We start from the raw sequence: 15,804 nt of genomic DNA on the forward strand, positions 1-15,804 counted from the left end.
TTACAAACCAAATTGTAAAGCCCCCAAATGAAATGTACCAAGAGGGGAGAAGAATTACGAAGTTCATCACAAAAGGGAGCGATTAGGAACAAGATACAGATTGGAAAGGAAAAATCTAGGCAAAATGCCACCTAATAAATCTTGAAATTAAATTGTATTTCATCACTGGAGATGGAGAAATGTCGAGAAGGCTGCTGTCATGTAAAACTCAATGGAATATGAAATACTGATAATTATCTTGGAAGAAAGGGTTACATAAATCTGTCTTTCTATCTGCTTAGGTCTGCTCTGTTTAGAGTCATTAAGTAACACTCCTGAAAACAGATTTCATCCGAAGTAGATAGGAGATAGCGACCTAGATACCTAAAGATGATTAATTTTTTTCTTTTTTATGAAATATCCATATTTCTAAGGACTTGGGCCTTTATTGTTTGGTTTTGGTTTTTGGACCAAACTTGGGATTTCATGGGTATAGGTGATGAAGAAACTCTCTCTGCCAAAGCAGACTGACACCTGCTCAGCCCCTTTAGAATCTTTGAGGGGTCAGGGTGGAGAGGTTAAGGGACTTGGCCAGTGTAACAGCCAGTATATGGAAGAAGGGAGACTTGAACTTGGGTCTTCCCACATTTAGGCTGGCCCTCTCTCCATTAGGTGCAGCTGCCTCTCCTGGCTCAAAAGATGGTAGGCAAACTAATACAGAAAAGAGTTTTCTTGAGCTGCTGCTGCATTGATGGTTTATTAATAAATAATATTATGAATAAAACAAGTAAATAATGAAAGAAGTCCTTTCCTTTAAACATCAAACTTTTAAAATGAGACTGGGCAGAGATGGGCGATGTCTGAATGATTTTGAACCTGGTTTCTCCTTAGACAGCCCCTAAATTTATTCTTCCTGGAAAATGGAGTCTGGCACCACAGGAAGAATGGTGATTCTAGGGTGCTGGCTCCTCCACTTATCTAAAATGGAGGTGTTAATTTTGCTGCCTACGGAAGTACATTTAGGATCAAAGGAAATACCTGTGATAGTTACAAAGCACTTTGCACAGGGCTTGATGCAAAAAGTGCTTAATAAATGCTCATGTCCTTCTTCCTTCCATTGTCTTCCCCCCAGCCTCCACCCCAGTAGAGAGTATGCTACTGGTTTTTCATCTTTTTGAGACAAAGTTCCATTCCACATAATGCCAGACTCTATTGCTGGGTTGGTTAATTATGCTGATCTTCTCTACCTCTCCCTGCCCTCCTCCCCCCCCCCCCCCCCCCCCCCCCCCCGCCTTTTCTTTCAGCTTTTGTTATAAAGGCAAGGGTCTCTACCCTAGGGAGGAGGGATGGGGGGGTGGGGGAAGAGAGAGATGAGGGAGTCAGGAGAGAAGAAAGGATATATTTGTAAATAATATAAAAGCCAAAGTTTTTTTCATTTTTTCCCCCATTCCAGGGGTATTTATCATGGTGGTTCCTACTCTGTGCATAGCACTGTGGGACACAGGAAGTATTGGCTACAGACTATCAGGAGCTCTGGGTGAGGGAATATTCTTTAACAATGGGAGTTAGTACCTTCTCTGCAACAGACAGTCATAGAGGGTAGACCACAGCATCGAGAGGTCAAGTGATTTAGCGAAGGTAACACAGCCAAAACGTGTCTTAGGGGCGACTTGCATTCAGGTCTTCCTGGTTCAAAGGACAACCTACAGAGTGGACCTTCCTCTTCTATCAGTGCCGAAATTCATCTTAACATGACAATATAATGGTTTTGGCCAAGAGAAACACGCCAAGATTCCAACTCTATGGTAAAATATACCCATAGAATCCATTTTTAATCACTACTTACCTATTTTTGTGTCTAGAGAGCCTTCCAATTTTGTTCTGGCCACAATGACAACAGGGATTTCTTGACCGGTGAGCATGTTTACAGCAGTCACGGGTGTGAGACAATCTGAAAATGAATGTAGGGAGCTGCATAATCCATTTACTGGGCCCTTAATACTGCCACACAAAGTCTCCCAGGTAATCAGCCAATGAGGAAAACCAAGTCTGGGCTGTGTGCTAATTGTTAAAGAGGCTGTCTGTCCACCGAACTTAGGCATCGGCACATTAACAACGGATGTCCAGATAAAAAGAATGGACCTAAAATCCCAGCTGCCCATCCAAAGCTAGTCGTTTTAATGTCTATATCCAATAAGTCATTCCAGAGCTGTGAAACAATTACCTAGGGAAGAGCGTGCAATAAATAATCCATGCAGAAGCCAGAGAGCAGTGGTACCTCAAGGCTGCACTGGGGGAGAGGGAACAAGTTCAAATGTCAAAGTGAGCACCAACAGACTTCATTAATTGCAAAAGAAATAGCTCTCCAGTGGTAAAGTTATCACCTTCTTTCTTATAATGCATCTACAACCTAGAGGATTCTCGTGTCCTCTGTAAAGCCACCAGTATATTCCATAAATTACTAGGCTACTGAATGAAAATAAAGCAAATGCTCTCTAATTCATTTCCACTTTTCATCTTTTTATAACTTTCTCTCCTCCCTCCTCTTCCTGTCCATCTTTCTTCCTCCCCCCAACCCCTACTATGACTACGCTGTGGCAAAAACATAAAAAAAAAAAAAAACAAAAAAAAACCCCTCAAGCTTTACAAGAGAGCCTTAAGGTGGTTGGCAGTGACCATGGGTCACTGGGCTGTATGTCTGTCATGCTAGGACCAAACCAGCTAGATTTGCAGAAGTTCACCACAGAAGGTGAACTATCAGGTGGTGGATTTGCTCAGCCAAGACAACTCATTTCTACTAAAACTCAGGAGGGTTTGTGACCTGTGTTGGTGAGGCTGGGGGAGGGGTGGGGGGGTGGGGAGTAGCCACATGGATGAAACCAGAAGTCCTTGGAGGACTGAACCAATAGGTATTGAGGCTCACTCAGAGAAAATGTTTTCCATCCTGGCAGAAAGCAGGCACCGAACTACGTGGCTCTTGTCTGGCTAAAGCTCCAGAGTCAGAATATCTTAAAGATAAGGACACAGAAGCACGCCACAGGAAGAGAGGCCACAGCAGCTTTTGGAGTGTGGAAAGTATTTGCTGACTGATACATTTTATGGCTTCTATTATCTCTCAAACTAGAAGTATCATACTATGATTCCAAACCAATTTTGCTCAGCTGACAGCAAAAAACCAGCATCAGTAACTACAGCAAGCAACACATTTCACTCAACATTTTTATCTGGGATCACTGTACATTCCTTTGTTCACTCGAGAATTGACGCCAGACACTCAGATGCTAAGCAAATAGACAGGCTTTATATAAGGCATTAATGCACAAATGGTATGTAAAGGAAAATGATCAGATCTCTATTTCTTAATATTTTAAAGACATAAGAAAGATATTCCCTATTAGCTAAATTAAAGATGGTGATATGGCTGACAAAGCACTCTCATTAATTATCTCTCACTTAGCTTTTTCTATTTTCAAATGTAAACAGCAACCCTTCTCCCATAAATTTCTGATACTGTGTTAATACGATGTCACTAAATCATTCTGTAAACTAACAGTGAAAAAAAAAGGAAAAAAGCTTCAGAAATTTATTGAATGTGACTAATTAAATGCGATTTTATTTTTATAGGTAAAAATTTGCTCTTGACTGCTTCTTGCTCCTCTGCCTGGGCCCCTTCCTTCCCTCCCTTCCTCCACCCAATGGAAGCCCCAGGGGAAAAAGTGCTTTTCCCGTGTCTAGCCACAACAATAACAGAAATAATAATAATAATGATGAAGATGATGATGTACTTTCATTTAGCACTTTATGATATACAGAATATTTCTCTCATCATAACCTGTGAGCCAGAGAGCAGGAAGAGCACCAGACTCTTTAACAGGTGAAGAAACTGATGCCTGGAGGTATCAAGTGACTCAGCTGTGGTTGCAGAGCAGGCAAGAGCCTGAGACAGAATTTGAATTCGGGTCTTCTGACTCCAAGCCCAGCCCTCTTCTCAAAGACAGGCGGCCCATCACAGATGGCACGGAGCTATTTATTTTCTGCAGTTTTGATAACACAGAATGGCCATTTTTCCAGGTAAAGCACTAGTCTAATATCGGAAGACACTGGTTCAAGTTCTGACTAGCACTAGACAGCTGTGTAACCTTGAGTAAATCACTTAATTTCTATGAACTTCAGGCTTCTCATCAGCAAAACGGGGATAATGTTATTACTACCTCCCCGCTGTGTCTAATGAGATAACAGGCATGCACAATTTTGTAATTAGAATCCTTCCGGGGCAGCTGGGTGGTGCAGTGAGTGGAGCACCGGCCCTGGAGGCAGGAAGGTGAGTTCAAATCCAGCCTCAGACACTTGACACACTTACTAGCTGTGTGACCTCGGGCAAATCACTTAACCCCCATTGCCCTGCCTTCCCCCCCCTCCAAAAAAAAAAAAGAATCCTTCCAGAAATGAGAATTAGTAGCAGTAACAGGCACTCGATGAATAATAACATTTGTATGGTGTTTTACAAGTATTATCTCATTTACTTCTCATAACAACCTTGGGAGTTAGGTGCTATTGCTATACGGCTGAGAAAACTAGGGCAAACAGAGGTCAAGTGACTTGCCCAGGGTCACACAGCTAATAAGTATCTGAGGCTGGATTTGAACTCAGGTCTTCCTGACTCCAGGCTGAGCACTCTATCCACTGCCCCAACTCACTGGATACTTACTGACTGACTAAGCTAATGTGTTGCCACCAATACATGTGAAGGCATAGCTACTGAATTTGCTGCAAAATTTACACTTGGTCTCATTCAGCAAACGCTTCCTGAGCACCAGCTCTGTGCACGGCACCCTGCTAGCTGCTGAGCATGCAAAGAAAAACCACAAAGTTGTCTTTGTGCGTACATTCTAAGTAGAAATAACATGTATACCAGTATATGTGAAGTGACACAGAATACGTTTAAGAGGAAGAAAGTAGGAACCCCTGGGGGCAGGCCAGATCCCAGGTGGCCTCACAGGGAAGGAAGCACCCAAGCTGAGCTCTAAAGGAAGGCAGGCATGCTACGAGCTGGAGATGAGGAAGGAGTGTGTCCTAGGCCCAGGGCATTGCTTGTGCAAGCAGGGAAGGGGGGTGGGTTGTCAGGTATGGGCAGTACCAACAGGCTAGTGGGGGGGAGGGGAAACAAAGATTATGGGAAGAAAAGCAATATGCAATAGGACTGGAAAGGTGAATAGCAGTCACAGCATGGAGGGCCTTAAATACCAGGATAAGGAGTTTGCATTTTATATTAAAGGCAATAGAAGACCACTGAAGATTTCTAAGTAATGAAGTGATGCGATCAGATCTGTGTTCTAAGAGCATCAGTTTGGTCAGGTTCCACCTCTCTGTGGAGAAAGTGTGAAAAAGGGAGAGAGTGGAAGGAAAAAGACCAATTAGGAGGCTGTTGTGAGAAGCTATCCAGGAAGGCTGGGACAAGAGCAGAGACTCAGTCATTGCAGTGAAGGGAATGAATGCAATTAAGTTGTGAAAGTGGGACCAAGACTTGGGAACTGAGCAGATAAGGAGGCTGAAGGAAAGGGAAGAGTCAAGATCCCATAGGAGGCACCACCAGAAGGATGGTGGTACTGTTAACCCAAACGACAAAGTTGGGGGAAAGATAGATTTTTGGGAAAACATAATGAGCTATGCTTTGGATATGTTGGGTTTGGAGTAGCTGTGGTGTTTTTGGTAGATATGCAGCAGATAGTTATTAACATAGAAATAGAATTTGAGAGAAAATTAGGGCTGGAAAAGATTGGATAGGGTTGGACTTGGGAGTTATCTGCATAGGGATGATAAATAAACCCAAAGGAGCTACGAAGTTACGGAGAGGGAAAAGGGCCCAGGGCAGAGCTGGTTAGTGAGCAGGAAGAGGAGAATGATCTTAAAAAAGGAAAGGGAGGAATGCTCAAGTCAGGCAGAAGAGCCAACAGAAAGCAGTGTTCAGAATCCAAGGGAGAAAGTATTTAAGAAGGTGGTCAGTGGTTTCCAAAGTAACAGAGAGGTTAAGCGGTACGAGCACTGAGAAAAGGTCATTGGATTGGGCAGTTAAATGACTGCTGCTAACTTTGGAAAGAGTAGTTTCAGTTGAGTGGTGGGATCAGAAGCTAGATTACAAAGGGCTGCTAAGTGAGTGGGAGATGATGAAATGGAAGCAGTGAGCAAACTCTTTCTAGGGTTTAGTTGTAAAGGGATAAGAGATGCAGGATGGTAGCTTGGGAGGACAGCAGAGTCAAGGGAAGGTTTTTGGTTGTTTTCTTTTTTTAAAGCTAGGAGTGAGCTACCCATGTTTATAGGTGGTAAGAAAGAAGATATTGAGTAAGAAAAGCTTGGTAAAAACCATTCTGGAGAACAATTTAGAACTATGCCCAAAGGGCTATAAAACTGTGCAAACTCCTTGACCCAGAAATACCACTACTAAGTCTGTATCCCAAAGAGATCAAAGAAAAGGGAAAAGGACCTATTTGTGAAAAAAACTTTGATGCAGCTCTTTTTATGGTGGCAAGGAAGTAGAAATTGAGGAGATGCCCAGCAAGCCATTGGGGAATGGGTGAACAAGTTGTAGTATATGATTGCGAAGCAATACAATTGTGCTATAAGAAATGATGAGCAGAATGGTTTCAGAAAAACCTGGGAAGACTTACATGAACTGATGCAAAGTGAAGTGAGCAGAACCAGGAGAACATTGTACACACTAACAGTAATATTGTAAGGACGATCAACTATGAAAGACTTAGCTACTCTGATCAAAACAATGATCTAACAATGATTTCATCCAAAGATGAAAAATGCTATCCATCTCTAGAGAGAGAACTGATGAACTCTGAATGCTTATTGAGGCCTGTTTTTATTTTAACCTTCTTTATTTTTCCCCTTTTTTTGGTCTGTGTTTTCTTTTGCAGTATGGCTAAAATGGAAATAGGTTTTATATAACTTCACATATATAGTCAATATAAATTAGTTGTCTTCTCAAGGAGAGGGAAGGGGTGGGGTAAAAGAATTTGGAACTCAAAATTTTAAAAAATGAATATTACATTTTTTTACACATTTAATTGTGAAATATTTAATGACATAAATAAAAATACATTAAAAAAAAAGGAAAGCTTGGTAAAAAAGTTATGGGTTAAGGGTCAGATCAAGAGTATGGCCATTCCTATTACTGCTTGGTGTGGAGTGAAGTTGGAAGTTGTAGGAGTTTAGGAGGCTGACAAATTGGAGACCAGTGTGTTGAGGAGACATCAACATGTGTGTTTAGTTCCCTGAGTTTTAGGGCAAGGGTTGTATGAACCAGGAAAAGAACTTCTTGAGAAAGGAAGTCAGCTGATGGTTGCAAAAAGAAGCTGCTGCAGAAGAGGGTAGGATGGAGCATCATCAGAGACTTAGGGCTGGAATGAACCTCCAAAGCCATCTCATCCAGCCCCCTCCTGATGGAGATGAGGAAATGGAAGCTCAGAGGGGGAAAGTCACCTGCCCAAGGTCACATAGATTGGAAGTGTTAGGGCAGAGGTGGATCCCAAGAGCAGAGAATGAACATCTGCCATCCTGTGATGTGAAAAAAGAGTCAGCTTTCAATGCCTCGGACTGGTGCCTGGGAGCTGGGCTGGGCTGAAATCACAGTCATTACTTAAGTTCTAAGGAATCTCAGATTGGAGAATCCAAGCTCATGAAAATGAAGTTCAATCCAAATTCTGTATTTCTGTGATTATTTGTGGTTCATTGCTTAGAAACTGACATTTACAGAAAAAAGTCACTTTAATGAGAACAATAATAAACAAATAGCAGGTGCAGGGGAGAGGAGAGAGGGAGAGGATGAAACATTAACACTGTAAAAATGTAACCCCTAAAAGGTCAGAAAAAGTATGTTTTCATGGCAATCGTAATTGATTTTCTGAAAATTACACATGAATTAATTTCCCTACTGATTTCACTGACAACGTTTTCTACCCAAATCCAGGAGTCTAATCTGATAGATATAAGCTAGAGATGTGGAACAAATTAGCATGACTATAAAAAATTGACTATTTGAGTCATGGGACAGAGTTAAATTTTATAAGCTCTGTATTTCATTTGGAATTATTTCAGAGATTATGCAAAGGAAAATATCCAATGTTTTATCCAGGGCCGAAATGAACTTCTCATGCCAAATTTTAGATATGTTGTCTTAGATACCTGTGTAGTCATGGAGATATACAAGTATCTCCAAATATTGTTCTGGACATTCTCCAAAATGATTTCTCAGTCACTCCAAAAAACAGGAAAATGTTAAAATGCTCTGAACTCCATAAATTTTATGATCATTAGCTTTTTAACCCTTCATCAGTATTAGCCCACCTTACTCTCTCAGCCAATCTCCAAGAAGACTACACATTGACATCTTTTCAGTTTGTCTAATTTTTAAGACATTTTCTTGTCTCAAATCATTCACAAGAACTACAGTTTCCCCTCCATTTGTAACACTCCCCCTGCCCCCTATCAAAGATTTCTGATTTTCTTCCAGGGCAAGTAGAGAACAAAATTTATGACTGGACACACAGAGAAAAATTTTAATTTAAGAGGATTTTTTTCATCATTCTTCAAGATGACACTCTAAGCAATACTGTAAAGTTAAAACAAAATGAATGCTTCTAAGAGCTAACTATCCTGCTCCTGAATTATCATCATTCATCTGTCCAAGCTGGTATCAGGAAATGTTCCATCTTGGTTATCTATTTCAAGAATATTAGTCTTGATAACTTTATATTTCCCTAAAAAACACTTATGAAAGACCTACTCTGAATAGAGTTAATATATCATTAAACACAGACCCACTAATTCAAAATTTCTGGGATTTCAGAGAGGAACTTGGTAAAAATTTACTAGCTACTAAAAGAGAATGGGACATATAAACAAGACTTCAGGGAGAAATGTTCAGGTTGAATGAGAAAACCATTTTCAAGTTATCCAGAAATGCTCACCTATATGTCAGAACTTGCTATAGCAACTGTGAGTCATTTTAGTTTATGGGAAATTTTTTTATATATTTTTTTCAAGTTACACGTAAAACAATTTTTCATTTTTGTGTTTTTTTTTAAATTTTGAGTTCCAAATTCTCTCCCTCCTTCACTCCTACCCCTCTTTCCTCAGACAGCAAGCAATTAGATATAGATTATACATGTGCAGTCATGCAAAACATATTTCCCTATCACCCATGTTGCAAAAGAAGACACAGACAAAAAAAAAAACAAAAAACTCCAAGAAAAAAAAGAAAGTAAAAAAAGTATGCCTCAATCTGCATTTTGATTCCCTCAGCTACAAGTCATTTTAATCTCACATTGGCCTCCTTTCTTATCCAAAATCACAAGAACTATAAAGTAAGGAGAAGATACAATCTCTATGTACAAAGAACTTTATCATCTAAACATTAGATTATACCTCAAATATTCTTTAATTAAAAACTCACCTTTGCCTGGGATGAATGTCTTCTGAAAGATTTCCTTCAGACTACTGTTCCCATGTAAGAGTTGATGGCTAGGTAAGATGGCTATGTGGGATGCTCCATAGACAGCCTCCGGGGTTAAAGCATAAGCCGACAACCTCTCCTCAGTTACTTTGCCATTCACCTGACAGGAATTATTACAGGAAAGGTTAATTTCTCCCTTTTCTCTCCAAGGCGCATTGCTATCTTTGCTCTTAAGGTAACCTTCCTTTTACATTTCCTTGCCATCCCTAATCAGCGGTCACTGAGAGCTGGCACTGGGAAGGAGGGCAATGGGAGAGGAGTTGGCAGGGAAAGGAGAAGAGATGTATCGGAGGTGACCTTTCCAAAGGACCCCTCAGTGCTAATAACTTCCACCACTTTGCAGACAGAATATACTACAAGTATGCTCAGAGAAAGGCTTGTACTGATGTTATGGTAATTTTATTATTAGCATAAAAAAAAACCAAACAAGCTAGGGCTATATTATCCCTAGAGGAACAAGAAAACCCAAGAAGTCTATGGTTGATTGATCATTTCAAGGAGGGTTCTGAGGTCCTCACCTGGAAAAGAAAAGAAAAGCCTGAAGAGACGAGCTGGCCTGTCCTCTCAACTCCTCCTCATAGTTTATCAGGCAGTCTGAAGTGAGGAGGGGTCCAATAAGGGATAAAAAAAAGGAGGGCCAGGAGGTAAGAGTGATGACTGTAAAAAGTTTCTGATACAGACAGGAGTCAGTGAGAGCTTCAAGAATGGGGCTCCTGGAATGGTCTATACTATCTCAGATCCTAGAACTTTTAAGAAATGAGGCACAGCATTCATACCTACTTCAATGGAGTAATAATCTCATTGACAGGGGACTCCACACTGTGACCTATCTATGCATACCTTCTGAGACTGTGTGATTCATTCTTGGTCTCCCATAAATCTTCCAGAGAGGGTCTACTCAGTATTCTTGAGGCCCTTCTCCAGGTCTTTTAAAAAGAGCACCAGTGCAGTACGTGGGCTCTCCATCTGCTGTCCTGCGTTCTTGTGCCACGTTGGCTCTCATCCTTTTCTGGTCATGCTCCTCCTTGTTGATGTCTCACATCACTTTTCACATGTAAATTATCCTTCAATTTAATCCTCGGTAACTTGCTGAAGCCTACACGCCATCATATAGTTTTCCATTAGTTTTTGTGCATCATACAACTCTGACTGCTCAGCAACTGTGGGGCTCGATGGTAGGCATCCGCTGTTTCTGTTTTTGCCCTTCATCTTCAAAGAGGACCAATGACATCACAGGTGGTGTACTGACTTACTCATGAATTGGATTTAAGTAAGGCAGAGTTACACAAAGTTGTCAGTCTCATTCTCTCTTCCAGAGTCATTGAATTTCAATGGCAAGACAAAAGTCAAGACAACTGGTGATGGCCCACAATGCAGTGATGACCTTGGCATCTTTGATGTCTGACTAAGCTCTAAGTGCTCCACAGTGCCTGCTTCAGCCACCTTCAAGGTCATTGGAACAAATTGTTCTCGTCTGCCCATTCTGCCGGTGAAAAGTCTTCACATGAATGGGGTAGACAATCCCCTAACTCACTAACAGGTCTGAGGTGTGTTAGTTACCCTCAACCTTGTTGAGCTCATCTGCTGAGACAGATCCTCAGGGTATGGCCACTGCACTTGCTACAACTTCTTGGAGCTACAGGAGAGAGTTGGGTGACAGGTGGACACCACAGGTGGACGAGCAGCCCTGAAAAGGTCTCGGCAAGCCCTCACACCACAGGTGCTAGTCCTCCTGAACACTTCATACACCCCAGGGTAGGCATCCATAGGGTATCACAGGAAGAACACTGGTGCTAAAGCATGGATTTTCATTTCAGGGAGAACCTTGGAGTCACTGAAAGCATTGCACAATTTACAAAAACAATTTGGTCAGTCCTCTTTCTTCCACCTGTCAAACCGGGGCCCCAGTTCATTTTCTATCATTAGTGTTTGTCCAAGACATATGCACAGATGGACCAATTCAATGGGATGTCCATCCAACTAGAGATAATGTCTTCATATGTGCATTGTATACATTTTGTTTATCTGTGTATATGTTGTTTTCCTCAGTAGAAGGTGAGCTGCTTGAAGCGAGGCCTTTGCATACCTTGAACAATAGTCACGATGTTATCTCCATGGAGTCATTCTAGCCGATGGCGGAGCGCACTCCAGAGGAGGCCTCTATTGCATCATTGACCGGATCAAGCCCTTTTGGGGGGAGAAGAGGTTCCTGCTGCTACTCTGTGCCGTGCTGGGCATCCCTGTATACGCCATGTAGGGAGCCGTCTAGGTTCAGAAGCAACAGGAGAAGAACAAGTGTTTTTACTGATTTGGTGTAGGGAAAGAGGACTGGGTGAAGGAGACGGGAGCCTGCCCCAGGGGTTCAGGCAGTAATATGAACTTTTCTATTTGGGGACTTTGCAAAAAACCCCAACAACCTGACTTCTTAATCTATTTGAAAGAAATAACATAAAAGTATTTTCATACATTTTGTATATTCTTATCATGTGCACTATAATATAAAATGACCCAAAGGCTCAAGAAATGACATTGAATGCATGATCACACCAACTTTTTCCTTTCCTTACCGAGAGAAGCTACAAACAATACTTTAATTTAGCTACAACCTCCTCCTGTCTTCTGCTTTCATTCTTAACAAGAATGTCAAGGTTGATATGATTCAGTTCTTTTAGGAATATGTCACTGGACATACAGTACCAACAGCTAAGTTAAAATTTATAAAGAATCTTAGTACCTTCTTCCCTCTTTTCTGAAACCTTTAATTCAGAAGTAGGAGAGGACGGCAGAGGACCCAGTGATATTTGTATTTTTGTTTGTATTGTGGGTGCCATGGCCAAAGGATTCATCATCTGATAGTCAGCCTACACGTCAACTTTTCTGTACTTTGCTAGGCTGGTCTTTGGAAATACGACTCAGTCTGTTGCTGAGATGTGCTTGAAGTCTGTCTAACATGGGAAACCCTGCCATAGCATGCACTTGCTGGTATAGTCTTCTAGAAACCAGGGTCACTCTTATGCTACAACAAGGTGTCCCAGCAAAGTAACCTGGTGGCACATAATAAATGCTTGATGAGTGAATAAAAAGAGGACATGCATCCTTAACCCATTTGATTTTTGTCATATAAATTGTTAGACAAAATTACTGTGAATGTTTTTTTTTAGGAAAATCTGCAATGTTTAGGGTGTTGATGCACTCAGTATAATATTGGCAAAAAGAAGCATCAGGAGGACCTCAGTATCTGTAAGGAATCCTTCTTGTATTTGGACTCTGTGCTGGAAACCTTCCATGAGAGTGGCAAACACTACTGGTGAACATTAAATCTCGCTATTTTATACTTTGCTTGATATACATAATCAGGAGACTGCTGAATAAAGTTAACTTTGTTCTTGCATTTATAAAAGAATCTTAGATGATCTTAACGTAGGCATGGTAGGAACCTCATTAGATGACAGCCTTTAAAGCTACATTTTGTTCTAACAAATCGAAAGCTTTTTTTAGTCAACAAAAAACAAGCAGAGTGGGATTCTGTATTCTCTGTACCTTTTGGACAAGCGTTTGACTACAAAGACGTGATTTACTGCAGAATGTTGTTTGTACCAGTTTCCATCTCACATTTTCATCAAATATGCTCTTGATACATGTATAGATCATAAAAGATTTTATGAAGGTAAAAAGAAGTACGTGGACTATTAGTCAATGATGTTCTCTCAGTTAACTTTCTTTAAACTAGTAATGTTATCTGCGCTCTTTACCCCTCCAAATGTTTAGTTAATTCTTCTCTTTCAGATACACTGAGACTCAGCCCGTCAGTGCCCTCCAGCATGGCTCTCCTCCAGGTATACTTGGCCTGATCTGGCTTCTCTCTCTGTCTTCATCTCCTTCAATGTCCTTTCTGCTTCCTTGCGCATCAGAGAACTGTCATGTCTAGAGACTCAATGGAGTGGTTCCATTACTCACTGATGAAAGCAGTTTGTTGTAGATGGTGTCACATCTGGAATCAAGGAGTACTAAGCTCAAATCTGGCCTCAGACATTTACTAGATGTGTGATGCACGGCAACTCACTTAACTTCTGTCTGCCTCAGTTACTCTTCTGTAAAATGGGATAATAACACCCTCTACTTCCCAGGATTGTTGTGAAGCTCAATTGAGATAATTGTAAAACACGTTGTGAACCTTGAAGTGTGATATGAATACCAGCTAGCTCCCTTCCTCCCTCCGGTTTCACCTGGAGGTGCTTTTGGGATGACCTAGCCTGCCTGGGTCTGGTGTTGGGCCTCCTGCAAACTACGGATGCCTCTCTTGGGTCTCACTGTTTGAACAGGTGATGCTGCTCATCATCCTTCAGTGCTCTCCTCCATCAGATTTTGCAAATGAGTTTACACCACCTTACAAATGGTGCCGTGTCTCTTCATTTGGCAGACAAAGCGTCTGTTGCCTGAAGCATTTCCTGGGCTCCTTTGGCCTCTGTGATGTACTGACTGCATTACGACAGCTAAACTTCCACAGGAAATGGTAACAGTACACTTTTATGTGCACTCCAGAATTTGGTTTCTATATTCTGCTCTCAAAAGAATGTTTGGACAGGTTCAGTCTTCCTTATCTTATCTTCAAAGAGGGAGCTGACTCCGGCCTTGGCACTAACAAATGGAAGGTCTGTATTACACACGGACAGCTGAGTCAGCAATGACTACCACACCAGTAACCACTCATTTCCTGTCTGTTAAGGTCAGCTCCATTTTTCTTGAGGTTGCTTGATTCTTTCCACATTCGTCACCTTCCAATTCTCTTCCTGAATACGGTATTAATGAGATATTGTCTTATGGATAGCATGTGAGCTTTTGGTCTCTTGTTTCTTGAGCCTAAGCTGTAGTTTCTGACATCGTTTTTTGCTGTCCTTACCTATGCCCACCTTTCCCCTGAAGCTACTGAACATTAAAGTTCATGTCAATTTAATTTAGAAGGTCACGTCAAGTTCACAAAACTCTTCCTTTGCAAAAGCTGCTGAACCATAAACTCCAATTATTTTCATAGTGATCTTTTTGCTTATGCTCATCATGTGCCATAAACAAAACCAAAACCAACCTGACCAGCTCCTTTATTTGTGTCTCTGAGGCAAACTTGTGAACCTGCCTTCCATTTAACGACAACTTCCTTATATCTCCTTATATCTTATAGCAAGAATGCCAAGAGCTATATGATTCATTTCCTCTGGTTAACTAATTAGTCTTTAGACAAGGATCTTATATTTAGAGAAGCAACAGTTAAACTAATCCTTATATAGATAGTCTAAAACCTGTTTGATTCTTAACAGCCTCTGCCTCCTCTTCTTCCACTCTGTCATGGTCACTGAAAGAACTGAAGAGGACTATGATGCCCTCTGGATTTTTCTTTGTTTAATGGCTTGCTATGTTCAAAGAAATCATCGCCTAGTGGCCAGCCTAAAGACAATGGATCTCTCTGTATTTGGCGAGGCTGGGCATCAGAAAGTAAACATAGTGTGTTGCTGGGGCTGTATTCGAAGTCCCTCTAGCATGGTAGAACCTGCTGGAGCTTGTGTGCCATTGGCATAGCCTCCCAGAACCTGGAGTCACCCCCACATCTGGTTGAGGCCTCCACAGACCAACTTTGGTGGAGGTAACATATCAACCCTAATTTGGAAGCCATCTCAACTGTGAAGTTACAGAAACAATCACCCCCTACTTAACTGGTTCAAAAAATATTCCTTTGTGGAGATTGTGTTAATACAAGCAAATCTATTTAATGGGGATTTACCTTCAAAGTGAAGTCAAAATAGCATCCACCACAGTCTCCTATCCAATGGGCCTGCATTCCTTTTATTCCATACCACTCAGGAAGGTCGGCCAAAGCTTCACGCATCGCCTATGGAATTGGGAAGGAGAAGGGAGACACTCTGAGTACATAACAACATTTAGACACTCGTGGAAATACTCAGGTATTGACCAAAACAAATGAAGTGGGGGAACTGAATGGTAACTGTAGAACCGAATTCTTCCCTAGGCTAGAGGTATGGAGTGCGGTTTGGAAACCAGTGCTAGCTTATTTAGAGCTGACTTCTGAAAGACGGAGTTGATTGACTTCACTATTGTAAAAGTGCCAAGTTTTCATGGTAGAGAGAAAATTAGCTAAGAAAAGATGATAATTAGACTCTTTGGTGGCGGCAGCTAGTACATTCTTTCCCAGGGCCAGGAAACTAAATATAGGAAGGTTAAGTGTACTTATTTCAAAAAATTGACTCAGATATTCAAGGCTTGAATTTTCTGTTTTAATTTATTTTTCTGTATGT

General features: G+C 41.2%; 1 protein-coding gene across 1 annotated transcript in view; it reads right to left on the reverse strand.

The window, feature by feature from the left end:
- The window catches only part of LARS2 (leucyl-tRNA synthetase 2, mitochondrial), a 176,645-nt gene that overhangs the window by 52,049 nt on the left and 108,792 nt on the right, over positions 1-15,804 (reverse strand). The window contains exons 9-11 of the mRNA XM_036762051.1: positions 15,273-15,380; positions 9,440-9,599; positions 1,826-1,930 (exon numbers count right to left, since the gene is read on the reverse strand). Of these exons, the coding sequence (XP_036617946.1) occupies positions 1,826-1,930; positions 9,440-9,599; positions 15,273-15,380 (373 nt within the window). The remainder of the gene's footprint in view (positions 1-1,825; positions 1,931-9,439; positions 9,600-15,272; positions 15,381-15,804) is intronic.

Source organism: Trichosurus vulpecula, chromosome 5, assembly GCF_011100635.1.
Source record: "Trichosurus vulpecula isolate mTriVul1 chromosome 5, mTriVul1.pri, whole genome shotgun sequence".
NCBI lineage: Eukaryota > Metazoa > Chordata > Mammalia > Diprotodontia > Phalangeridae > Trichosurus > Trichosurus vulpecula.